Here is a 26562-nt window from a genome sequence, read left to right on the forward strand (position 1 = left end):
AAGGTCAAATGTGACTTTAAACATAAGTTTACAGAGACATTATTTACAGACCTGAGAGTGTAGAAGGTTGACCCTCTCGGTGGCTTCTAGTAGTTCTTGCTCTGCCAGTTTCCTTCCTCTCTCGGCTTGCTCCAGTGCTGCCCTCAGTTCCTCCACCTCAGCCAGTAACAAGTTATTACGTCTCTCAAGGGCTGCAGCTTGTTCTTTTAGATCATCATTGTGTCGGAGAGTGTCATCCAGTTCGATTTGCAAGTCCTGGAATTAATATATCAACATATGAGTTCTGTCCACAATGGTTACTTGGCTCTTCCTCCATTGTGGATAACGTCAAGAAGAACAAACCTTCATCTGGGATTGCAGGTGTCGGACCATTTTCTGAGACTCTGCAGCCTGCCTATTGGCATGATTAAGTTGGATCTCCATCTCGTTCAGATCGCCTTCCATCTTCTTTTTGAGTCGGATGGCCTCGTTCCTGGCTTTAGCCTCTGCGTCTAGACTTGCCTGCATGGACTCCATGGCACGCTGGTGGTTACGTCTTCAGGAAATAATGTATTTAGCAGGAAAATTAGGTAATGCCATAAAATAAATGTTTCAGTGTCTTTCTTAATTACTAGAAATAGTTTAAATTATATTCTTTAAAACGTTCTATTTTCTTAAATTTGTTTTTTATGCAAAATTGTTCTTGTTTAAAGGAACATTGAAAAGAGCATCTACATACTGCGATACCTCCACCCTTATGATATACATGTATACATGGGAAGTAACTTCTCATTTAATGCTTTACCTCTCACTGTTTGCATCTCAAGAATGCATCTACATCGGGGATAAGCAATTAGCGGACCTCCAGCTGTTGCCAAACTACAAGTCCCATCATGCCTCTGCCTCTGGGTGTCATGCTTGATGCTGTCAGAGTCTCGCTATGCCTCATGGGACTTGTAGTTTGGCAACATCTGGAGGTCCGCTAATTGCTTATCCCTGATCTACATAGTACGAAGTCCCATTTATTTTCATTATAACACAAACCAGTCTCACCTGAGGTTTTCAATTTCTTCATCTTTTTCTGCTATCTTCCTGTCCACATCTGCCTTAATTTGTGAGAGTTCTAGCTGTATTCTTAGGGTCTTGCTCTCCTCGTGTTCAAGAGCCCCCTAAATTTCAAAGGAGCAGAAAATGACCGCCAAGATTAGAAAAGGCAATGTACAGTATGCCACTAGAACACACATCAGTATATATTAAGCCTCTTTCCCCCAGCTTGCATCTACTGGTCTCCTACCTCTGCCTCCTCTAGAGCTGCCTGGATGTCGGTCTTCTCACTTTCAAGAGCCTTCTTTACCTTTTCCAGTTCATGGATCATTTTACCACTGGCACCGATTTGATCAGTGAGATCAGCAATTTCCTCTGGAATGGGAGAAATTAAACATAACACACATGGGTTAGAAAGCCTGTCTTGGCCTTTAGGGAGCTACAGCTTCACACTGGGCTATGCAAGCCTAACCAACAAAGCAAATTATGAGGGCCAACGATAGGGTGCCAAGCAATAGATACGGTTTGAATATATGCTGACTGTGGGTGTGTGTGTGTGTGTTAATTAAATTAAGTTATTAATGCATGTTCATGATTTGTAAAAATTTAGAAGCAAGTCGTTTTTCTGCATTTTGATGTGTAACACATAAAAAGAACCATTTAGGGTCAGAGTCCACAAAAGCAAAGCAATCCAATGCAACATTTGCCAATAACATTAATTGTAGGGCACCTGCCAGGATCTGAATCGATAGGACTGAAAATTGTACTTTAAAAGACACCTGAACAACTGTGGCCATTTACTGATCCCTATTGTACTCAAATATATTATTTCCTGCTGGATATGAGCAAAAATGCATAAACTTTGTTTTTATTGTAATTATGTGAAAAATGCATTACTGTTGCAATAGTGTGACTAATCCACGGAGTGGACAATTGGGCAGCAGTTTAATTTTTTGCTTGTCTCCAAGTGCCATTTACCTTGAAGATTTTTGTTCTCGCGCTTCATGGTCTCCAGATTATCTAGAGACTCCTCGTATGCGTTCTTCAGTTTGAAGAGCTCAGTGCTCAGGCTACGGGACTCCTTTTGTGAAGCCTCAAGCTCGGCCTGTGTCTCCTCATATTTCTGCTTCCACTCCGAAAGGATCCGGTCAAAGTTCCTCTGTTTCTTGTCCAGGGCTGCGGCGGCAGAGTTGGCACGTTCCAAATCAATGACTAGGTCTTCAATCTCAGTCTGAAGTCGATGCTTGGTCTTCTCCAGTGAGGAACACTTGGCATTAGCAGATTCCACTGCCTCCTCAGCATCCTGTAACCGTGCTGCCAGCTTCTTCCTAGAAAAGAGGAATTACAAAATGGATGAACAGGATGAAAAAAAAAGATAGGAGTCACCAATGCGACCAGTATCTGAACTTTGCTTACTTGGCATCTTCCAGTTCTTCTGTCCTCTGAATGGCATCAGTTTCATACTTGTTCCTCCACTGCGCTACCTCTGCATTTGCTTTTGATAGAGACCTCTGTAGTTCAGCTTTGGCTTCCTGTTCTTCTTCATATTGTTCTCGCATGAGGTCACAGTCATGGCGGGAAGCTTGTAATGCATGTGCTAAAGCATTTTTAGACTGGAAGAGAAGTAAGAATTGTTATAACCCTTTGCTCGTTGTCATAGCCTAAAGTCCAAGAAAAGGGGCACAGCTCATGTAAAGTTGGATGTTGGTTCCATGAAGAGTGACTTTATGTCACAGACACCTTTTTAAGTTGTATTAAACTCAAAAGCAAACATTTATTATATTGAAGCTTACCAATTCTTATATCCGATGGCTACATTCGTTTAGTTTTTCTTTTTTAGGCTTTCTTTCCTCTATTTTCAACTAGTGACTGATACACACAATGAGATTATCGGATGAATGATTGTCCGTTTTTTTGGGGGGTATTTTTTTTACTAAAGTTTACTAAACTTTAGTTTACTAAAGTTACAAAAATTCGAATGACAACTGTACTGATTAAATTAAAATCATACAATCTGGTATCATACGAGAACATTTTTTGTGCTTGTCTGATCAGATAATATCAGATGAACAGTCGTGATCGGCTCTCAAAAACTCTGTACTAATGATCAGATTATCGTACGATCACTTTGAAAGCGGTATTTTTAGTACAATTTTCTGATTGTGTGTACAGACCTTAGGTCTGTTTTTCAATAGCACAATCGCTCTTCCAAGTGTATGAGTTTACAGGGGTGAGACAAACCATATAAAACTGGCAGGGGCCCTTACAATGATCAGTTATTTATTAATGAAAAACCTTTATCGCAAAAGAAAAAAAAAAAACTGTTGCTCAGATTATAAAATGTGAGCTGGAGTTTGGCTTACATTTTGGTGTGTATTTAAATATCTAACACTCCCCTCCCCCAGACTGACAATGCTGCTATATGCTGTGCTCCCTGTTCTCATTCATCCAGAGTGGAGACACTCCAATACAGGAGGTGTGTTACTGGCCAGATCACGGAGGGGAAAAAAACTAGAAGAAGACTTAAAAAAAAACAAAAAAAACAAAAACAATGCAGCCAGCACAATGATTGGTATCCTGCAATATATTACATTTTTGGTTTGGGTTTGTTATGGCTTTAAGTCATAAAATACCATCTATTAGACACAAACTGAACGTTGAAGATCACTGACTCACCTTTGTCTCCTCTTCTAACTGCCGCTTCAGTTCTTCAATGCTCTGCGTGAAGGAGGCTTTGCCTCTGCTCAGTTGGTTGACAAGAGATTCCTTCTCTTCCAGCATGCGAGATAGCTCTCCTAACCAAACAAATGAAAAAACATAATTTAACAAGTGCTAAATAATAATTAAGTGTAAATAAATACATCTATAACTTATTTGTAGGTCATATCGGCCGTATCATGTGCAAATTATAAAATTCTATGCATTTACCTTCTACCTTCTCAACCACATGGGACCTCATCTATAACTGTGCCTCTAATAACTGTATTGCCCTGTAACAGCCAATTAATACAGTATCTCACAAATGTGAGTACACCCCTCACATTTTTGTAAAATGTATTCTATCTTTTTATGTGACAACACTGAAGAAATGACACTTTGCTACAATGTAAAGTAGTGAGTGTACAGCTTGTATAACAGTGTAAATTTGCTGTCCCCTCAAAATAACTCAACACACAGCCATTAATGTCTAAACCGCTGGCAACACAAGGGAGTACACCCCTAAGTGAAAATGTTCAAATTGGGCCCAAAGTGTCAATATTTTGTGTGGCCACCATCATTTTCCAGCACTGCCTTAACCCTCTTGTGCATGGAGTTCACCAGAGCTTCACAGGTTGGCACTGGAGTCCTTTTCCACTCCTTTATGACAACATCACGGAGCTGGTGAATGTTAGAGACCTTGCGCTCCTTTACCTTACATTTGAGCATGCGCCACAGTCGCTCAATAGGGTTTAGGTCATGCTTGGCCAGTCCATCACCTTTACCCTCAGCTTCTTTAGCAAGGCAGTGGCCATCTTGGAGGTGTGTTTGGGGTCGTTATTATGTTTGAATACTGCCCTGCGGCCCAGTCTCCGAAAGTAGGGGATCATGCTCTGCTTCAGTATGTCGCAGTACATGTTGCCATTCATGGTTCCCTCAATGAACTGTAGCCCGTTAGTGTCAGCAGCACTCATGCAGCCTTTAGACCATGACACTCCCACCACCATGCTTGACATTGTACTCCTCACACTTGTCTTTGTACTCCACTTTGCATAGCTTTGATCAAGTCCTTTAATACCCTGGTTTCTGCAGGAGCATGAAAGTTGTATCTAGGCCCCCTAGACATTCCCCAGGCCTTAGGCTACTACCCATATTGTCTTGTGAATGATCCAGTTCTGCTGTTCAACCTCAGTGTAATGTCTGTGGACAGCTTTCCAAAAGAAAAATGTTTGGCATGAAGGTGGACAATCTATAACCGAACATACCATTCTCAGTTTGCAGCCTGGCTCTGTGAAGGGACATATCAGCTAACTGGCGCTGCAGTTCATCCACCTTACTTTTGGCCTCACTCAGCTGATCCTCATAAGTCCGACACAACTTTTCAGCGTTGCCCTGTGAGACAAAATACAGTGTTCACATTCATAGACACAGGTCAACATGTCTGAATCTTCAGGTCCCACACAGGGGAATGTTCAGGTATTATAGAAGAGAATTACTCACCTTATTTTTGATGAGTTGCTCAATATTTGAAGACAGGTCATCCAGCTCCATTCTCATCTCACTCTTTTCCTTCTCCAGTTTTTGTTTCACCCTCTGTAGGCTGTCAATCTGCTCACCCAACTCGGCCACGGTGTCTGCGTGTTTCTTCCGCAGGCCAGCCGCTGTGGCTTCGTGGTGCAGTGTGGCTTCCTCCAGGTCTCTGCGCATCTTCAGGAATTCAGCTTCTCGCTTCTTGTTCATCTCGATCTGCACCGAGGTGGCTCCGCCAGCTTCTTCCAGCCGCTCACTCAGTTCTTCCAGCTCTTTAGCCACCTCGGATCGCTGTTTCTCCACCTTCGCTCTGGTGGCCCTCTCTGCTTCCAACTCCTCTTCCAGCTCCTCTATGCGGGCCTGTGTGTCAGAAGAAGCAGCCATTACTAACTGAAGCTCATTAGAGCAGCCACTCATTGAACAGGATGGTGGATACTGAATTAATATTGTCAACTGTGCCAAGAAATATGAGGGTTGTTACTACTGACCTTTTACTGAATATACTAATTACCTGGCAGTCATGGCAAATTCTCAGACTTTAGTACATTTTAAATCACTGACCTGGAAGAAGCCTGCAGCCATTGAAATCCAAGTTAGGCCCCTTTCACACTGTTCAGGTCCGCCTGTCATTTTTTTCGGCGGACCTGAATGGCCGCTCCAGTGTTCTCTATGGAGCGTCTGATGTCAGCGCTGACATCCATCCCATTCCGCTAAAATCATACGTCGCCATACGTCCATAGCGGATCGAATGAGATCTGATGAAAACGGACACGCTGTCCGTTTTCGTCCGATCTCTCCATAGGAGACAGCGCCGCTGGAAAAGCCCCTCCCCTCTCAGTGAGCAGAGAGGGACCTGTCATTCGCCGGCTCAGCGGAGAGATCTCCCACTGAGCTGGCGGACCATTGCAAGCAGATCTGTCCCCGTGTGGAAGGGGCCTTAGGTCCCGTACACACGAGAGGATCGATCCGCTGAAATTGATCCGTGGTGTGTACGATCCAGCGGATATTTATCTGCGGATATTTTTCGGGCCGACCGATTTCCAGCGGTTAAAAATGTCCTAACATGCTAAGAAATCTTGCGGATCGATCCGGTGGTCTGTACAGATTGACCGGATCGATCCGTCCGAACCCATCCCTCGCATGCGTCGTAATGATTCGACGCATGTGTGGATATCCTTATATGACAGCGTCGCGCACTTTGCCGCGTCATCATCGTGGCGACGGCGCGACACGTCACCGCGATGGGAATTCGGCGTGGATTTCAATCCGATGGTGTGTACACTCCATCGGATTAAAATCCGCAGAGGATTTATCCGCGGATACGGTCCGGCGGACCGTATCCGCGGAAAAATCCTATCGTGTGTACCCGGCCTAAGGCTCCTTTCACATTACTGTGACTTCAAAGTTGCGCGATTTTGCCGCAATTTGCGCCTGCGATTTTAGGGAATGCCTGTGTAAGTGGCATCAAAATCAGACCAAAGTAGTGCAGGGACTACTTTGAAGTCGGAACAACTTGAAGTCGTACTAATATGAATAGTTGTCATTGGAAATCATGGGAAACGACTTGTCATGCTACTTTGCCATCACAAATCGTGGGGACAAGTCGTATATGTGTAAAAGGGGCCTAAAGCAAAATTTCCTTTTCTGCATTCTTGTTCTATTCAAGGACTTTGAGTGAATGGCTTAAATTCTTCAGCCAGGTAGCTATTATTTTCAGAATTCAAGATCTTGCATGGCAGACTCCATATTTCATCCAGCACAGGTTTTCCTTAAGAAACTATTTTGGCTGGAGATTTACTTTAAGTTTGGAAACAATGAGGACAACTCTGTCCCTCTCAAAAGGGTTGTGAAAAAAAAAAGTGTCCTTACTTTTTTTTAAATGTAATGTGAGCAGATAGTTGAAAGATAAAGGGCACAGCTGCCATGCTTAGGCCTCTTAGTCTGCATGGGGTCAGGATGCGGATCCTTGGCATATGCTTTGTAGCTGTGCCTTAGCGCATGGAATTTTTTTTTATCTGGATGTCCCATGTAGTCAGGTTAATGGGGGCAACACAGACATTTGGACAATGGACTTAATGCAACAACATGCTGATTGATGTACCATGCCCAAAGCAACCAATACAAACTGCCCTTACACATAATATACTTTCAAGAGCTTGCCCTTTGTATAGTGGGCGTGTTATAAATCTAAACTCGGCATGCAGCATGTGACAGATTTCAGCACTTAGGCAATTACAAGGGCAATTAAAATAGTCACATGATGGTGTGTATAGTGGTAACACATGACTATTTTCCACCTTGCCTGTTTGATATTTGAGCCGATGAGTTGGCTCTGGACTGTTGCTATGCACACTATGCAAAAGACAATTCTGCAAGCTGATAATTGCTTTCTGTATTCATAGATTTTCAATAAACACTTGCTGCTTCCAACGGCCAGACCAGATCCTTCTTCAAATGACTACTAACCTGTACTATAAACATAACATTTCATCTATTTGATCTCTTTTTATATCTCTATAATGCATATCCCACTGCATGCTTCAAATGTACATGAATACGTTTATGCTAGCCCATTCTCTGAAAAGCAATTCTCATCGAACGTTTTTCAAAGTGTGGCTTAATAGCCACTCTCAGGCGTTTAAAGAGGTGCAGTTATGGCTTGCCCAAATTGACTTGAATGACAAAGTTTGACAAGCGGTGCTACCTTAAATTTGCCAAGGTGCAAAGCATTGCAGCAGCAGCATGTGCATAGCCCTCATCGACTGTGCTATAGGCTTTAGGTGGACTATAAAATCATGGTTCAAACATTAGTTTCCCCTGCACCTTCCTGGCCACCCGTGTGAAAGAGGCCTAAGGCCTGGTTCACACCTATGCATTTTTTGTGCTTTTTGCAGATTTGCAATACAGTCAATTTAACGTGGCTTCCCATGGAACAAGTTCTGCAGTACAAATCTGAAAAATGCAAAAAGCACTAAAAATGCATAGATGAAACCAGGCCTTAGTGGTTGGTCTTGTCTTTTGGAACTGGAGTAATGGGCGAACAGCCCCTATGGAAACTATCTGCATATACGGTAGTTTATATGTTTAGGTCCCTCTCACAACAGAAACACACTGTGATAGGGCGATCATATTCTGCTCAAGACCAGCATAAAGCTAGCCATACACCAGTAAATTTTCATTGCGAAAAAAAAAATTGTTTTTGATTTTCTAATGGGAACAAATCAATAACAGTTTTCGACTATATAGCCGAGAAAATCTGAACATAATTTTTCTTGTTTCTTATCTGATTGAAACTGTTAATGTAGTCCTCACCTGGGAATTAATTTTATTGCATTTGTATACAATATATATATATATTGGCATGGCAATCCCAAAAAAATTTTGCATTGGAAAATGTTTTAACTTCATGATGGTATCATCGAATGCTCTGAAGAACAATTGTATGGCCAGCTTAAAGTAGAACTGAAGGAAATGTATTTATTTTTTATTCTGGATAGAGTAAGGAAAATATGGGATGTTTTTAACTTTTCGTCATAACGGTCGCCAAGACACAGAGAGGGTGAATTTTTCTAACAAGTACACAGACAGCAATTTAAATCTGACAGATCCCTTTTCCTGATCCCTCTCTCCCTCTCCCTCTTTTGCTGGCTTACTGGCCTTCATCCTCTGTCTATCTCCCTTTCTTGACCTTCATACTCTTCTTTTTTTTTTTTTTTTCTCTACTCAGGATGTGTGATTATGACCTTATGTATTTACCCCATGAGTTCTTATCCAATGTCTGTACTTCTTGCAAATTGGTGTGTAATGGATATTTACGTTATTTACACAATATGGGGAACCTACCCTTCCCCTTTTTCCTATTCCTCTTGATAAACAGTTGTCATCCAGTATCTATGTACAATGGTACTGAACGTATGAATCTGTCATCTTTTCTATGAATATGTATAGATGATCTAAATGCCTGTATCATTCTTCCCTTTTGATTCTTGTGTAATGTTCTACCTACTTTCAACAAAAAATATTGAACAAGAAAATCTGACAGATGTTCTAATTCCTCTTCATTATAAAGAGAGAGAACAAAGTTTTTCCCTATTTTAAGTGTGTGAGTTTGTATGGCCGTGTAAGCGATGTAAGACTGAGATCTTTTGAAGGCCAGGATTGATGTGAATGGTTCTATGTACTCTGAAGTTCTGCAACATGGGGGGCACTACATAAACTGATCAAAGCAAATAAACAAGTTTAAAAATGGATCTCCTCTGTATCACCTGTAGCTCTTTGATTTTCTTCTGTAACTGGGCAGACATCATTTGTTCATCTTCAATTCTGGAATTTAGCTGGCTTATTTCAAAATCCTTCCTGTGGTAGAAAAAAGGAAAACCAAAACAACAATTTAGTTCTATGTAGACTGAGAACATCACAATAGAATAAATATAGAACATCTTAATTAAATATACTGGGGAATATGCCACAAATATTTTTGTGGTATCTTTCTGGGGTTATTATTCCACATAAAAATATACAAAAACTAAACACAGAATAAAAAAAAAATGGGATTTACTGTGATTATCCCAGAAATACATTAATAGAACCCCTTTTATTTGTGTGTATATAAAACCAGCTACAGTGCTTTATTATAAATCCTATTTTAAAAATGTGTTTGATTTGCAATCAAATACATTCAAACAAAATATATTATGAAAACGCATGATTAAATTCCAACACCAGTCAATGTGTTTCATTGATTTCCGCTTCTTCAGGACTGGACAGACTTGACAGAAAAACAAACCATCTACATATACAGTATAGACCAGACACAAACAAATTCACTCCAGGGAGAACTATCATCACCGTCCTCGATTGTGGAGAGACATTGCGGAGACCACAAAAGGGGAAAAGTAAGACAGGGTAAGCCACCTTTAATTTACTTAGTTTGGGGCTTGAGGAATGTCCCAGTGCTTATAGGTTGAGTTATGTCACGATATTCCTCAGTAAATCCTGATGGAAGTACTTACCATATACTATTTCAACTCTACCTAGCAATAGTGCCTTAAATCATCTCCTCATTCACAGTGGCCTGGTCAATAGAAATTCACAGAATATTTGCAAGAGATATCTCTTGAAGATACAAAGGTCTACTTCTGAATATACATTTTTTTTTATCAGGATTATTTAACGTCTTTCCCTATCCCTACAATCTGCTACTCACTTCTTAAGTTTCTCCTCCAGCTGCTGCTTATCATTTTCCAGGTCCATCACAGACTCCTGGGTGAGCTTTAGATCTCCCTCTAGCTTTCGCTTTGCACGTTCTAGATCCATACGGAGTTTCTTCTCTTGTTCTAGGGATCCTTCCAGCTACAGGTATTAACAATACAATATGAAAGTTTAGTAATACTTTTTTTTACATTTTAGATCTAGATCAGTGGTTCTCATTTATTGGGCTGTGACCCAGCTAGCTGTAGATCCCCTTACCTCCCATAGTGGCCCACAGTGCACTTCAACTCCTCACAGTGCCCCCTAAGAGCCCTAAGTTCACACAATGCCCCTCATAGTGCCACCAACTACTGTACCTCCCACAGTGCTCCCCAGCCCCTGAAGTGCCCTCCAGTGTCCCCTATTGCTGCTGCAAAACCCCCAGATTTCTGCAGAGACCCGCAGCCCCCTACAGAGACCTCATTCCACACAGTTGCTCTCAGCTCCCTCCAGAAGCCTCACCCCTTACAGGGCCACCAAGTCTGCCAATACTCCTATAGTGACACCTATTCGTAGGTAAGAATTTACAAGGGTCTTGTCTTAATAAAGTTGAGAACCATAGCTCTAGATTCCAAACTAATATTATGCTAGAAATATTTAAATCATATGAAAACATAACTTACATCATCTACTTGTTGCTCTAGCTTAGCTTTGGCTTTGGTTAGAGTGTTGACTTTGTCTTCTTCTCCCTGCAAGTCATCCAGAGCTTGTTGGTGAGCTTCCTGCAGAGCTTTCTTCTCTTTTGTCAGCCTGGCGATGATCTCATCCAAAGCTGCCATCTCTTCAACAAGGTTCTTCACCTGAGGTGAGACAACAAATATAGAAATAATGGAGGTATCAAGGCACAGAGACTTTTTGCTATGAATTATTGTACATTGTTGGAGTTAGCTCAAGGGTATAAAAGCCCAACTTAAGCCTTTGTCAGGTTTTTACTGGCATCCATGTCCTTTCACCGGATATTTCCTCTCACTTCTTGTCCGGATAGGAAGTGATAGAAAATCCCTCCACTAGGAATACAGGCAAAAACAAAAGTACACATTTTTAGTAGAGTGGGGAAGGGTAGGAATATCTGATCATTTTTTTAATGCAGCTGTTTCCTATTACCATTTCTTGAATGGGCGTCATGGGTACAAATAAAAACCTGACAGAATCTTTATCTTCCCCACTCTGTCCAAAATATATAAAGCTTAGTTCTTTACTTGCCTTGTTTTCTGTGGCGTGTTTCTCCTTCTCTACTTTGGCCAGTGTAATTTCCAAGTCATCAATGTCCTTCTTTAGTTCCGCACACTCATCTTCCAGTTTTCGTTTCTTGGAAGTCAAGTCTGAGTTCATCTCTTCTTCGTCTTCCACCCTCTCACTCAGTTCTTTTGCTTTGGCCTCCAGCTGGATCTTAGTCTTGATCAGCAAGTCGCATCGCTCTTCTGCATCGGCAAGATTGTCTTGCTCCTGCAACCAAACAAGTGGAATTTAAAAAGTCAGGCCACTTATAGTAGATGCTGGAAAATTTAAATATCTGACAACTTGGTATATCTCTCCAGAACACTATAGGTGAAGTCTTAGTGCCCATTTGAGGGCTACCACTCTCGTTGGTATATGCGAAAGTGGAGGGGAAAAAACACAAAACTGTAGTAGATAGTAGATAAGAAGATATTAGGTATAATAAAAAAGACATCTCACAATGTTAGAGTAATAATATTTGGGTGGGCTGATCATTTGGTATAGTGAAAAAAATGTATTTAAGGAAATAAGACATGGCACATCTATTGTAAAATGTACAAGTAATAAATTAACGCTTTTCTATTAACCAGTGGGAAACCCCATTGCTGGACTGATTCCAAATGCCTGGGTTATTCCCACCACAAATCCAATGATCAGTTGTGTCATAGGAACATAGTCCAGGCGCTGCTGGAGCTCTGGTATTACAAAGCTGTGTTGCACCTAAAGTGCATAATCAGGTGCAAACACTCAAACAGCCTTAAAAGAAAGTGAAGTTGAAGTTTTTTGCCTCATGACCATTGACTGTGACAGTTTGATACACTTGTCTATTCTTTTGTATTAAAGGTTTAATGTAAAAGAAATGGTGAGAACGACTTACGGCTTGAAGTTGCAAACCCAGGTCATTCTTCTCTTGGACCAGAGTAACCTGTTTCTCTTCCAGCTCTTTCCTCTTAGCTTCAGACTTCTCCAGAGCCTCTTTCAGCCTCAGGAATTCCTCCTTCATGTTGGCCATTTCCTTTTCTGTCTGGGCTGATTTCAGTAGTGGTTTAATCTTGAAAAACAGTTTCATCCATGACCAGTTCTTAACAGCATTGAAGGCTCTTATGTTCCACTGGATAACCAACAATGCATCCCTGCAAAGATACAAAGTATAATGTTCAGACCTGGCAGACTGTGGCAGAATTAGCTTTACTGTACTGTAGTACATCTTCAGTCTTGAAATTCTTCAGTTTGAAAGTGAAGGTGTAATGCCACATGTACCTTCTAGCAATGATCTTGTGGTACTCAATCCTCATGAGTCTACCTCGACTTCTGGCTTGCAACATGGTGATGATCTTGGCCAGACGCTCATCTCGCATCTCTTCCAGTTGACCAAGCAGACCAGCTTTGAAGAAGACCTAGGCAAGGAAAATGTTGCCACATATATTTTACATGTAATTACCAGAAATGACTTAAAGATGTTAGTAAATAATATCTGTATCCATTTAGATAAAATTAGAGTTTAATTTGTTTCCTTTTTTAGGAGGGACTTTGCAACAGACATTTTTTTCTTTGGTAAATAGAACATTACTTAGGGGGAAAAAATGCTGGCAGTCTTTGAATTGTAGAAGAGGTATAGGCAAGAGCTCTTTTTCTGCCCATCAGCAGTAGCACCCAGGTTGGTCACTGGGGGTCCTCCTAGGTTAGGTAAAGAGGTATATAAGAGGGGACTGGGAGAAGTAAGTGGTTGATGGTGGAGTAGTTGGGAAAGGAGAAGAGATGATAAGTAATGTATACATTAGACCCTTTTGGTAAGTACAGAACCTTGCTGTCTGATGAGTTGTAGCATTCTAAAAGCCGACATTCCCCTCTGAAGCCTCGTACAAACGACCAAGAAACTCGACGGGCGAAACACATCGTTTTCCTAGTCGAGTTCCTTGTTAGGCTTGTCCAGGAACTCGACAAGCTTGCTTTGCGTACACACAGTCAAGCCAAAATCTCCTCGTTCTCAAACGCGGTGACATACAACACATACAACGGCAGGGGAAGTTCGATTCCACTGGCTAAACTCTTGGGGCTGCTTTTGCTAACTTCATGTGTTTGCGTGTTAAATAAAAGTTTGGTAAGAGACGATTTTGCACATTTCAGTCTGTTACAGCTTTAAAAATATGTTATCTCCATTACAAATGCTACTTTTACTCCTGTCTCATACTTTAATCTGAGCAAGCGCGGGTTTCTTAGCATACAGACGTTCGAGTTTCTCGTCGAAAACCAGCCCGACCAGAAACTCGAACAAACACCAGGGCAGAGGATGCCAACAAAATATGAACTACTGGTGGTAATTGAAAGAGGTTTATAAAAGGCTCTGGCACATTGCTCTATAACAGTGGTCTCCAAAACAGATGTGGCCCTTTGCGTGCCTTTATAAGACCCTTGGGACACTTTTCCTCCAGCTGACACCATCGACAGTGCACCATTCCTCCTACTGGCACCAATGATGGGGCACTATTCCTCCCAGTGGCACCAACAACGGGGCAATATTCCTCCCACTGATACCATTGATGGGGCATTATTCCTCCCACTCATACCAACAATGAGACACAATCCCCCCCCACCAAACCCAATGATGGGGCATAGTTTACTTCCACTGGCCGCAGTCCAGCCCCCTAAAGCCTGAAAAACAGTAAACTGGCCCTTTAGAAAGTCTGGAGACCCCTGCTCTATTATATAAGCCCCTGTCAATATAGAAGTCAAACAGGTTGTTCTTATGATATTTGGGATGCAGAAGGGTGATAAGCTCACTTCTCTGGTTGGGCTGGGAGTGTAAAGCCTTTTTTTACTGCAGCTTTCCTAAGTAGCAGATGTCTACAACAATCTTATGGTGTCTGCTATTATATTATTTTATGATAGTGACAGGTTCACTTTAAGCCAGTGTTCTTTCTTTAACAGTGAAGCAGAGGAAAAGTACCTTAGTGTGTCCAAACTTGTACTGGTTATGGTCAATGTCCAGAGACCCCAGTAGTTTTTCTGTGGCTTTTCTGCTGTCTACAAATTTGTCGTCTGGGATGGCATTGGGATTGAGGATCCGATACCTGTGAACAAAGAAGGCAAATCGAGTTATACATGTAATTACAAAATACTTTGTGTTTGGTGTAAAAATATTGTACTGATTGCTGTCTTTGTTATAAACCAGCTGTACTAACTGGTACTATGACAAAGACTCTAAACTCAAAGAGTGAGGATTTACTATTTTAAAGAAAACATTTAAAATATATAAATGTGCCCTAGCAGTGCCCTGAAATGTTAACTTATTTAATCCTCAAATGACCCCAAAAAAATAACAGTGTACTTTCTAGCATGTGAGTATGCTTAGGCACTCCTGTGTCTACAGCTTCCTACCCATTGTGGCTGGGCTTGGAGTCTAATTGACAGGACTGACCTGTGCGTGGATCAGTGTGTTGTCTTTCACTCACCTCTGCTTAAATTCTGCATACAGGAGCCTGTTGGGATATCCCTTACGGCAAATTCTAATACCTTCAAGGACACCATTACACCTCAGCTGGTGAAGGACCATGAATGGATCCATGACACCTGGGGAAAGGGACAGTACTATAAATAATACTGCAAACCATCATGTTCATGAAAGAACTCTCATTACATTTTTCTTCCCACTGGGACATGCAGTACTTTTTCACATGTTGCAGCTAGTTGCTTCCCCCAGTTATGAGATCGGACTGGGCGCTCCCATTATTCCAGCACCCAGTCCGAAAATATAGCTAGGAAGGATAAAGCTGCTTCATAATGGCCACTTGTTTCTGCAGCAAGCACTTTCCAAAGTCAAGCGGCAACAAGAGGGATGAAAGGCTGACACGCCCTTTTACCGCTGCATTCCTCTTGCCGCTGCTTGTCTTGGGAAAGTGCTTGGAGCCAGGACATGCAGCCAACTTCTTCCTAACCATATCATCGGACCAGCCACAGAAGAAGAAGTTCTCCTTTCAAGTGTACAGTACACCTGATTTCAGCATAAACATATTTTTTTCATTATCCACCCCCTTCCCCCTCTTCTTCTGTAAATTAGAAATCTTTCATAAACCTGAATGTATCAAAGTAAGTATATTATGAAAAATGCCGAAGCATGTTGAGAAAGTTCAGAAAATCCTTGCCAGATATTATTTGCATATCACAACCACAATAGAAACACCAAACTTGGTCCTGCTCCTGTCACCTCTTAAACCACCTTGTAGCCATCATGTTAATGGAACAAAAGGGACCTTTGGGATGTATAAGGGATGGGGAAAAACCTGACTTTTACATTGAAATTTTACATTTAAAGTTGTTGCAAAGTCAGATTTATAAATAACTGGCATCCCCTCTATTGTAGCAAAATATAAAGTACTGTGTGTCAGTTTTTTAAAGATTATAATCCTAAATATTTTAATGCAAAGTGAACAGCCTATTTGCCTTTATCAAATCAATCTCAATGTGTGAATTATCTCCTAGATTTCTGGTCAAGCAGTTACGCCAGCCTGGCTCCCGTGATACATACAAGGCTTATTCCTTTCATGATGCATGTCAGTGCATTATTTGATTTGTTTTAAGATGATCAAATACAGTGTTTTATTGCACTTCCCGCTCTTTTTTTTATAAAAAAAAAAGCCTGAGGTTACCTGGAGTTTTGCTCTCATTAGGGATGATGCATCTGACAAAATGAGGCTGGGTGGACCGCAGATTAGTCATCAGTTTATTAAGATTCTCCTGCACAGCAAAAACACATAAAAGTTAGCAAAGTTCTGTCTTACACAATAATATATATATATTTTTGCATTGGGTATATAAAATGCATTGGGTATATACATTTAATTCAAATGGCTTTTTACATTTCAGTATAAAACTGGGTGTTTAGCATTTTTTCTACTTTTATTAATAGGTTGATGTTACTTGATTGAATTGAATGAATCTAAAAAAAAGGTAAAAACGGAACTAAAACGATACCATTCATTTTCCTGTGTATTTCTTTATATCGGAAATCCATAAATTGTGTCTTCCCAAGCCCTGTTCTGTGTTGTCTTTCTGCCAGCACTGTCTTACATATGTGGCCTAAGATGGGATTCAGTTACAGCCGAAAGGCACCCAGATGTGCATTTATTTATATAGTTATGATGAGAAAAAGACTATAGGGTTTGAAAACCTTTATAAAGCATAATACATTTTTCTCCATCAGGGAAAATAATTATTCCTGATCCCCAAAGTCACCCAGATATGCCCAGGATAAACAATCTCTGGTGTTACTTCTTTAAGGGTGTCGCTGGGACAGGAAAAAGGGAAAAAATCTCTTAAACTGGGACATAAAAATGGAGATTTAGAAATCTGAAAAAAGGATCCAATCTTTCCCCACTTTACTAAAAAAAATGGGTTGGAGTTGGGTAGTATATTGGATAAAAATAAGTTGTTGTTTTTTTTTTTGTTTTCTGCTTGTGTTGCCCATGGCACCTTAAAAGATTCTACTTTTATTCTCCAGCCTGAAGACAAGGCAGAGAAAACCTTGACTGCCATGGAGAACACCATGGGTCTTCTTACAGAAACTCTGTGTTGCCTAAAGTGTGTTTGAGTTGACAGACATATCACGTGACTCCATGACCTTGGACGAAAATTTGTAGCAGCTGTTAGGTAATGACATATAGCCGGCATGCCCTGCCAGTCAGTGGTATCCAAAGTGTGTGCACTGGATCCAGAGAACAAGATTCTTACCACATCTTACAGCTCGACCCGTCTGTCTTCCAGCTGGTGTGCAGAGCGGGAAGCAGTACAGACTTAAAGTGATGTTCAAGAAATGGCTTTAACTAAACATCACTGCAAGTCTTAACGGCTTCACACTCAAGGAGACAATACTGTACAGAGGAGACACTTTACAGTGATGTAGTTTCAGGAAAAAACAAGGCGACCACTTTTGTGCCAGTCTGAACAAAACTGGTAACTCAAACTTGTAAATTGAAGGTCACCACTCCATAAAATGGCCTCTTTGTGAACTAAATGCCTCTGCTTCGCTTCGCTTCTTAGATGTCCTCCCTATGGGTCTAATGTATCCCTAATTAAAAAATATGTAATTTTTTATATATATATATATATATATATATATATATATATATATATATATATATATATATATATATATAAAAAACAACAACACGTTCTTATATGATCTTCTATGTAGGAACGTAGCCACCTGTTCACTCCTGGGATGGACTATGGGATTTGTAGTTTGCATAGAGCAGTGTATGTGATCGCAACTAGCATATACTGCTCCTTATGAATAAACGGAACTAATGGGGAAAAGGACAGGTTCAGAAGCTCGTGGAGGATGTTACAAGGAGGCAGAAAAACAGTCAGAAACCACCTAATGAAAAATAGATTACACAGCCATTAAGTAGTGGATGTGTATGGATTATTTTTTGGAAAATAAGGATATTGCTTGGGGTCACTCTAAAAGAGTAGTCTACCTTTACAAAAAAACGGTCTATGCAGGTAAGCTGTTACTGCAGGTAAGCTCTGACTAAAGATGAATAATACCCTTGCTATAGGTGTAGGCCATTAACATACATTATGAAGCCTGACTGGAATACTCCCAGGACTTTGCTAAGTGAGGCCTAGTCATAACTGCTCACCGCCACCATCACAGCAGTGAGCTCTTTCTCTGATTCAAACCCCCTCACATACTCTTTCTCTCCCCTGATGCAGTAGCTCTGAGCCAGTGCCGGCCCAAGACATTGTGCTGCCTGGTACCAAGAATGAAATGCTGCCGCCCCCCCCCAAAAAAAAATTACGCCCACCAAGATGCCCCCACATCCATTATTTTATATCATGATAACTAAAGTGGACCTATCATGGCTCTATACATGTATATAGGAGTATAAAGAGGACCTGTTCTGGCTCTATTCATGCAATTAGCCCCACAGTGGAGCGGAGAGCGGAGCTGGCGGAATGGGATGGCGGGCGTGCTGCCTGGTACAATGGTACCATCGGGTCCCATGGTAGGGCCGGCCCTGCTCTGAGCTCAGCATTTGAGAGTTCACTCCTGTGATGGTGGAGGTCATGGTGAGCAGTTATGACTAGGCCTCACTTAGCAACGTCCTGGGAGTATTCCTGTCAGGCTTCATAAGGTATGCAAATGTCCTACACCTATAGCAATTCAACTTTATTTTGAATGCTTTTGGGTATTCTTTGCAAAGTGAAGCTTCCCCTCATTTACTAAGATCTGAAGCAAAAGCCCTTGAAGAGAGCAAATACACTTGCAAAGCGCACAGTCTATTTTCCTTTAGTACACCAATCCCAATTTGTCCCTCTTTTGTCATGTTTGCAACAGTACACCAGTATAAGTATAGGAATATGGTGCCTAAGGGGGACACAAATACCAATATATAACCCTATCCAAAAAAAAGTTTTCTGCAGTTCCACATTAACACACAATATTAGATGAAGAAACTGTTATTTACCTTGTGAAGCTGAGACACAGTCTGGAATGAAGCCGCCTTCTTGCGTTTTTCCTTCACGCCCGTCTTATGCTCGCCTACAGTACCAAAAATTATTTTATCTTCAAAAAATTTAAATGTGAAGTTTAAATCATTTTTATGAGCAGATGTTTACTTCTAACAAGGTGAATGCGGATTCTTACTGTATTCATGATAATAATTAGAATGACAGCATGCAAACTGGACCTTGGGGATATCTCAGAATCCTGCTGTCCTTTTACATCAATGAACCTCTTAAACCCAAACTCCTGGCAAACAGCTAAATATACAGATTTGTTAAATTTAAGAGAGCCATTTTATTTCTGTCCATCCAGTTCTAACATTTACACAGCTGGCCCGTGTGTATGGCAGCCGGTACGACAGAAGCGGCCATTAGGCTGGTTTCAGTTGAAGGGGCATGACCGGAAAAGGTCTGCCGATCAGCATCCGATAAGGGCTCTCAGCTGATGGCTGGGGTGTTCTCCGAGGGGGTAAAAGGGTACGACCAAAAAAAAAAAAAAGGTCTGTCGATCAGCATCTGATCAGTGCTCTCAGCCAATGGCTGAGAGTGCTGACTGGGGTGTTCCGGCGGGGTGGGGTGTCAGAACACAATAGCTCAGTGGTGGAAATTGCTGTACTAACATTGCATAGTTAGTAAAGCGGCTCCTCCGAAGCTCTTCATTTTTTTTTTCCGTTCAGCCCTCTGGGTTGAATGAAACAAAACTAATATGGGTAGATTCAGGTACGGGCGCGCAATTTTAAGACGGCGTAGCCTAGCGTGTTTACACTACGCCGCCTTAAGTAAGAGAGGCAAGTACATGATTCTCAAGGCACTTACCTCCTTACTTAGGGCGGCGTACTGTAAACGCGGCAGGCGTAAGGGCGCCTAATTCAAATGGGTTGGAGGGGGGCGTGTTTAATGGTAATGAGGCTTGACCTCACGTTTTTGACGTTTTTTGGCTACTGCGCATGCGCCGGGCGCCTACATTTCCCAGTGCGCATTGCGGCTAAGTACGCCATACGGGCCTATTGATTTCGACGTGGACGTAAACGACGTAAATCCCGATTCGCGGACGACTTACGCAAACGACGTAAACATTTCGAATTTCGCGGCGGGAACGGCGGCCATACTTGACATTACTATTCCACTAGAGCCTAGCTCTAACTTTACGCAGCCTATCTCTTACGTAAACGGCGTAAAAGTACTGCGTCGGCCTGGCATACGTTCGTGAATTGGTGTATCCCCTCATTTACATATTCTACGCCGACCGCAATGGAAGCGCCACCTAGCGGCCATCCAAAATATTGCAATCTAAGATAGGACGGCGCAAGCCGTCGTATCTTAGATAGGTTTAAGCGTATCTCTGTTTGAGCATACGCTTAAACTTAGGTCGGCGTAGATTCTGAGTTAGGTCGGCTTATCTACTGATAAGCCGGCCTAACTCTTTGTGAATCTACCTAATAGTGTGTACTAGGCTCAAGTCTACATCTGAAAGTCACAAAACATGTAAACAGATAAGCCATTTTTCCATAACACTTGATGGGGGTTTCCATGCAGGGGAAGTCCACAATGGGACAGACAAAAAAAGATGATTCATAGATGAATTTTTTATGTGATAATCCTAGAAAGTTGTGTACCTGAACTGTAGGAACTGATGTAATTCTCATACAGGCTGGCCACTAGCTTGTTGGAGGCCTTCTGGAATACTCCGACCACAGTTTCATTTAGAGGATCCTTATTCTTGTCCAGCCATCCCATGATGTTATAGGGCACCTGTTCAAACAAGTCTGCTGTCAGTTTAAGATAATCTTAATTTTAAAGTTTGAAGTCAACCTGAAATTTACCCATACCCCAACAGGCTAACCTAATTTCCAAAAAACGCCCCTTTCTAACCAATGACACCACAAAACTCTTAATTCACTCCCTGGTCATCTCTCGCCTTGATTACTGCAACTCCCTCCTCATTGGGTTACCGCTGCATACTCTATCCCCCCTTCAATCCATCATGAATGCTGTTGCCAGACTCATCCACCTTACTAATTGCTCTATGGCCCCGTACACACGACCGAGTTTCTCGGCAGAATTCAGCCAGAAACTCGATCGGAGCTGAATTCTGCCGAGAAACCCGGCGTGTGTACACTTTCGGCCGAGAAAGCCGACGAGTTCCTCGTCGAGCCAAATAGAGAACATGTTCTCTATTTCCTCGTTGTTCAATGAGGAAAGTTGGCTCGCCGAGATCCTCGGCGGCTTCACACAGAACTCGACGAGCAAAACGATGAGTTTTGCCCGTCGAGTTCCTCGGACGTGTGTACGGGGCCTCAGTCTGCTACTCCTCTCTGTCAATACCTCCACTGGCTTCCGCTCACCCAACAAATTAAATTCAAAATACCAACGAGTAACGACTACCTACAGAGCCATCCACAACTCTGCCCCCAGCTACATCACTGACTTAGTCTCAAAATACCAACCTAATCTGTCTCTTTGTTCTTCGCAAGACCTCCTGCTCTATAGCTGTCTCATCACCTCCTACCATGCCTGTCTACAGGACTTTTCCAGAGTCTCTCTAAGCCTATGGAACGCCTTACCCCAATCTGTCCGCTTATCTCCTACTCTATTAGCTTTTAGCCAATCCCTGAAAACCCTTCTCTTCAGAGAAGCCTATCCTACCCACACCCAGGGCCGATCCTAGGCAGGGTGCACAGGGTGCATTGCACCCAGGCGCCTGCAGAGGTGGGGGAGCCAAACATCTATCAGACTCTCTAACAGAAGCCCTCTCTGTGTCCATCACAGAGGCCCCCCTCCAGGTCCCAATAAAGCACTCTGCTTCTTTTCCTCTATTTTGTTTATTGTTAAGAGATCATGTAAGGATCCCAGGTTAATGAAGACTTTGTGGGGGAGAATCTCTGTGATTTAGTCATTGCCATAGAAACATTTGTAAAGGGGAGGAGTTGGTAAAATGACGATGCCCATGTTGGGGGGCCAGAAATATTTCTACACCCAGGTGCCTGTGACCCTAGGATCGGCCCTGCCCACACCTAACAACTGTATTTTCATCTTGTCCATCTGATCATTCCCCACAGCTACTACCATTTGTTCCACTTGACCCTCCCTTCTAGATTGTAAACTCTAACGAGCAGGGCCCTCTGATCCCTCCTGTATTAAATGGTATTGTAACTGTACTGTATTCCGATGTTGTAAAGCGCTGCGCAAACTGTTGGCACTATATAAATCCTGTATTATAATAATAATAATTGCTGCAGTGTTCTTGCTATTAGTAATTCCCACCACTAACTCCATTATGACATCTCATGTAGTGCTTAGGACCACAGGGGATGAATTAATAATCACTAGAATAATCGCCAAATCGCTAATGAGTGGCTTAGGAACCTAGTTAGTCATACTGCATGGAAGAGGAAAGGCCAGAAAATACAGTATAAAACATACCCACAACAGCAAGGAGAGTGGTAGAGGTATGACATGTTTAAGTAAATCATAACCCAAGATATGTCCTTACAGTAAAATAAGTAGTGCTGGAGTCCAACTTGAAAAATGAAGCTAAAGAACACTCACCACACCAGCATAATGGACCAGCTCAAAGTGAGGCTCGTATCTGCGTTTCTTGTCTACTTTTGGCTTTTGGAAGTTGGGAGATTTCCCCAAGTGGTTGTCATAAAGCTTGGCTTTAAAGGTCATGTCTGATGCCTTAGGAAACATGCACTCTTCTTCCAGAATAGAAAGGATTCCCATTGGCTAGAAAAGAATAAAAACAGATTAGAATTGAGATTTTGTCTCTTAAAAGTATAACTGAATAAGCAATAACAATGAAACAAAAATATAAAATGCAAATGGCCAAACTATTCATTTTACCCCAGCTGGGTTTACAGTATTTCATTAATATGCTATCGGTTGTATAAGACAGAGTGGCAGGGCCGTCTTACTGAGCGGGCACCCCTGGGCACTGCCCGGGGGCCCCATGTTCACCTGGGGTCCCATCAGAGCGGCACATATAGCACTAGTAGTGGGGCAAGGGAGTTGGGCTGAGCAGAAGAAACTGTGCTGCCCCTCCCCCCTCGAGCCGCCGCTGTCAGAAGAGGGTTGTATTTCTTGCCTATCCCCCTGCTCCTGTCAGTAGTGGGGAGAGCGGCTGTGTCTGTGGAGAGAGCAGCTGTGCGCTTTTCTCCCCCCTCTCCTCCTCATGCTGCTGTACTCGGGAGCAGAGCCCTTTCCTTTATATTGGCCAAAAAAAAGGAGCACAAAGGAGGATCATGGAACATGTAGTCCTGAGGACTGGCAAGCTCCAGAAATCCTAAAAGGGAAACTGCACTGCCCAGCTGAAGAGGGGGAGAGAGAGACAGGATATAGGTGGCAAGTGACACATTGAATAATCTAGTGACAAGGGACCGGTGGTAAGTGACACGCTAATCTGGAGACAGGTGATGGTGGCAAGTGACACGCTGAATCTGGAGGAAGGTGACAGTGGGCAAGTGACACGCTGAATCTGGTGACAGGGGACGGGTGGCAAGTGACACACTGAATCTGGAGGCAGGTGACGGTGGGCAAGTGACACCCTGAATCTGGTGACAGGTGACGGGTGGCAAGTGACATGCTGAATCTGGTGGCAGGTGACAGTAGCAAGTGACACGCTGTAAAGTAGAAATATTGTACTTTGATTCTTTAGAGTAGGTGTGTATATTGGGGCAAGTTTGTAGGGGCCCCATAGTATTACTTTGCCCAGGGGCCCAGGATGCCATTAAGATGGCCCTGCAGAGTGGGCAAGGCTTGTAGGGTTCACTGGACCCCACAGGAAAAAAAAGCCCAATAGTGCACATAGTTGTTCAAAGCCAACATCTAACATAATAAGACTACTGCATGTGTTTATGACTCTGTCCGTAAATGTAATCACATTCAGAGGACAAACGGAACACAGGTGAGCAGACAGCAAGTGCCCTTGGTGTGTCATGTCCCGACATCAAGAGTTGGTGATGTCCAATTAGACCTTGATTTATTGGCTCCCCACTTTATCTACCCAATTACCTTTTCTATGAGGTCAATGCAAGCCTGTAAGTCTAGGCCAAAATCAATGAAGACCCATTCGATTCCTTCCTTCTTGTACTCTTCCTGCTCCAGTACAAACATGTGGTGGTTGAAAAACTGTTGCAGTTTCTCATTGGTGAAGTTGATGCAGAGCTGCTCAAAGCTGTTATACTGGAGAAGAAAACACAGAAAGCATTATGGACCCATTTTCCGTTTTTATCGCTTTTTGGATTATTTTAGCTGGCTGTAAAACGTTTTCCATATGTCAAAAGTCATATTGGCAAGGGGATTTGCCCCAAAACTTAGTGAATGTGGTGAAGTTTCATTTTCACTTTGCAAAGATTACTGAATCACTTGCAAGAAAAAAAAAAAAGCAAATGATTGGATGATGGAAGTCAGCAGAGCTTCACCTCCTTCACTAAGCTCTGGTGCAAATTCCCTATCAAAATGCAATTTCACTTGCAAATCGAACAACCCGTTTGCCTTTGCCACTAAATGCTGCTGGCTGGGTGAGGTATAAATAGTAGGGCTGTGCAAATTACCTTTTAATTAATCGATTAATCTTTAATTTTTTTGATCGATCGAAATCTTTTTGATCGATTTAAATTATTTTGTTGTTACGTCACGGACACCGGCGGGGCTTGCCATGTCCATCTGAAGGACTCCTTTGCTGTGCCTTCATATCTGCATGCCGGCGGGACCTTACTATCTGCCACACGCAAGGGCTGTTACACTTCCTTCTATCACTTCCCTCTATCAACCTGGGATTCTACAACCATCCACTGAGAGTTGTGATAGTTCCCTTCATGGGACATCTACATGCCGACGGACTGATGTTAACCTCTCCTCATCTGGATTCAGCAGTGGTATCGTTGTACACATTTTTATACCAGTATCATACTTAGCTACATGTTTCTATGTAGCTACATCGATTTTATCTCCAGTGCAATATTTATTTGGTTACCTACTTGAAGACTATAAAAGTTTTAATGCTATTCCCATTGAGCGCTGCCTTTGTGTGTTTTTTTGTATCCATTTTTCCAGTGTTTGGTAGCTTCACTGGGAATCAGCCAAGGAGATCAGCTAAAAGTAGTTGGATCTGTATGTGCGTTATGATTAATCGAAATTAGTCGATTAATCGATAAAAAAAAAAAAAAAGATTAATCGAACAGAAAATTTTTGATCAGTAACAGCCCTAATAAATAGTAGAAATGGCCCTTGGACACTGCAGAGGTTGTGCTAGTGGCTCAAGACTAAAACAGTTTAAACTGATCGTACTAAGGTCAAAAATCTGATTTTGGTCTTATGTGTGAAACAGTCATGGAGGAAATATATATAACTAAGTGCATGCAAGTATAGAAATATTCTGTACCTCAAATATTTCAAAGCCAGCGATGTCCAGTACTCCTATGAAGAACTGTCTAGCCAGCTTGGTATCCAGTGTCTTATTAATTCGGCTAACAAGCCACTTGAACATCCGATCATAAGTAGCCTTTGCCAAGGCACCAACTGAAAATACCACCTGGAAATATAAAGTAAAAATACTCACAATGGTAAAAAAAAAAAAAAATCCAGCTTTTTATTTGTCTATGTGTAACAGATGGTGAGTGCTAAACAGCAAAGCTGTCCATACACTGATCAAAAATGTGGCCAGTTCAGCAGGGACTGGCCAAATCTTGATCAGTGTGTCGCTGTTTTCGCTTAACAGAAGTAGATACGGTAGTTTGATTGTAAGGCACACTGGACGCTTTTGGACGTTTTTACGGCAGCTGTTTTTGGCTTCAGACATGTTTTTCTACAGTCAATAAACTCTACATCATGTAATCCTTTGTGTCCAGGCACGCATAGGCTGTTATCAACTGTTTTTGGCTGGGGTGTTTTTTGGCTGTAAAAAAACCCCCAAAACTAGGGAGTTCTGAGATGAGTTTTTCAGCTGTAAAGATGCTCTAACGTCATAAAAACGCTGCAAAACGCAGATAAAACGCTTAAAAATGTGGCTCAGGTCAGGCACTGATGTGGACGAGAAGGCCTGGCTCACAGTCTCCACTCTAATTCATCCCAAAGGTGTTCTATCGGGTTGCAGTCAGGACTTTGTGCAGGCCAGTCAAGTTCCTCCACCCCAAACTCACTCACAGAGATGTATTATGGCCTAGGCCGACAAGGCCCAGACCTAGGGCGGCACTTTGCGGGGGGGCGGCGAAAAAGCTGTCCCCCTGTGCTCATCCCACCCTGTCCCCCTGTGCTTATGCCACCCTGTCCCCCTGTGCTCATCCCGCCTTGTCCCCCTGTCCTCATCCCACCCTATCCTCATTCCACCCTGTCCCT

At 42.2% G+C, this 26562-nt stretch overlaps 1 protein-coding gene across 3 annotated transcripts in view; it reads right to left on the bottom strand.

Moving 5' to 3' along the window:
* The window catches only part of MYH7B (myosin heavy chain 7B), a 72193-nt gene that overhangs the window by 12033 nt on the left and 33598 nt on the right, over nt 1–26562 (bottom strand). For all 3 annotated transcript variants that reach the window (XR_005744476.1, XM_040330644.1, XM_040330645.1), the window contains exons 15-37: nt 25610–25759; nt 24238–24408; nt 22774–22953; nt 20841–20976; nt 19188–19261; nt 16365–16452; nt 15171–15288; nt 14666–14789; nt 12979–13115; nt 12596–12851; nt 11704–11946; nt 11124–11300; nt 10457–10602; nt 9516–9606; nt 5221–5610; nt 4986–5112; nt 3700–3818; nt 2440–2636; nt 2002–2351; nt 1274–1398; nt 1033–1148; nt 343–535; nt 52–255 (exon numbers count right to left, since the gene is read on the bottom strand). Coding sequence is in view for 2 of the 3 variants with exons in the window: in XM_040330644.1 (XP_040186578.1) it covers nt 52–255; nt 343–535; nt 1033–1148; nt 1274–1398; nt 2002–2351; nt 2440–2636; nt 3700–3818; nt 4986–5112; nt 5221–5610; nt 9516–9606; nt 10457–10602; nt 11124–11300; nt 11704–11946; nt 12596–12851; nt 12979–13115; nt 14666–14789; nt 15171–15288; nt 16365–16452; nt 19188–19261; nt 20841–20976; nt 22774–22953; nt 24238–24408; nt 25610–25759 (3912 nt within the window). In the remaining variant the exon portion in view is untranslated. The remainder of the gene's footprint in view (nt 1–51; nt 256–342; nt 536–1032; nt 1149–1273; nt 1399–2001; nt 2352–2439; nt 2637–3699; nt 3819–4985; nt 5113–5220; nt 5611–9515; nt 9607–10456; nt 10603–11123; nt 11301–11703; nt 11947–12595; nt 12852–12978; nt 13116–14665; nt 14790–15170; nt 15289–16364; nt 16453–19187; nt 19262–20840; nt 20977–22773; nt 22954–24237; nt 24409–25609; nt 25760–26562) is intronic.

Source organism: Rana temporaria, chromosome 12, assembly GCF_905171775.1.
Source record: "Rana temporaria chromosome 12, aRanTem1.1, whole genome shotgun sequence".
Taxonomy (NCBI): Eukaryota; Metazoa; Chordata; class Amphibia; order Anura; family Ranidae; genus Rana; species Rana temporaria.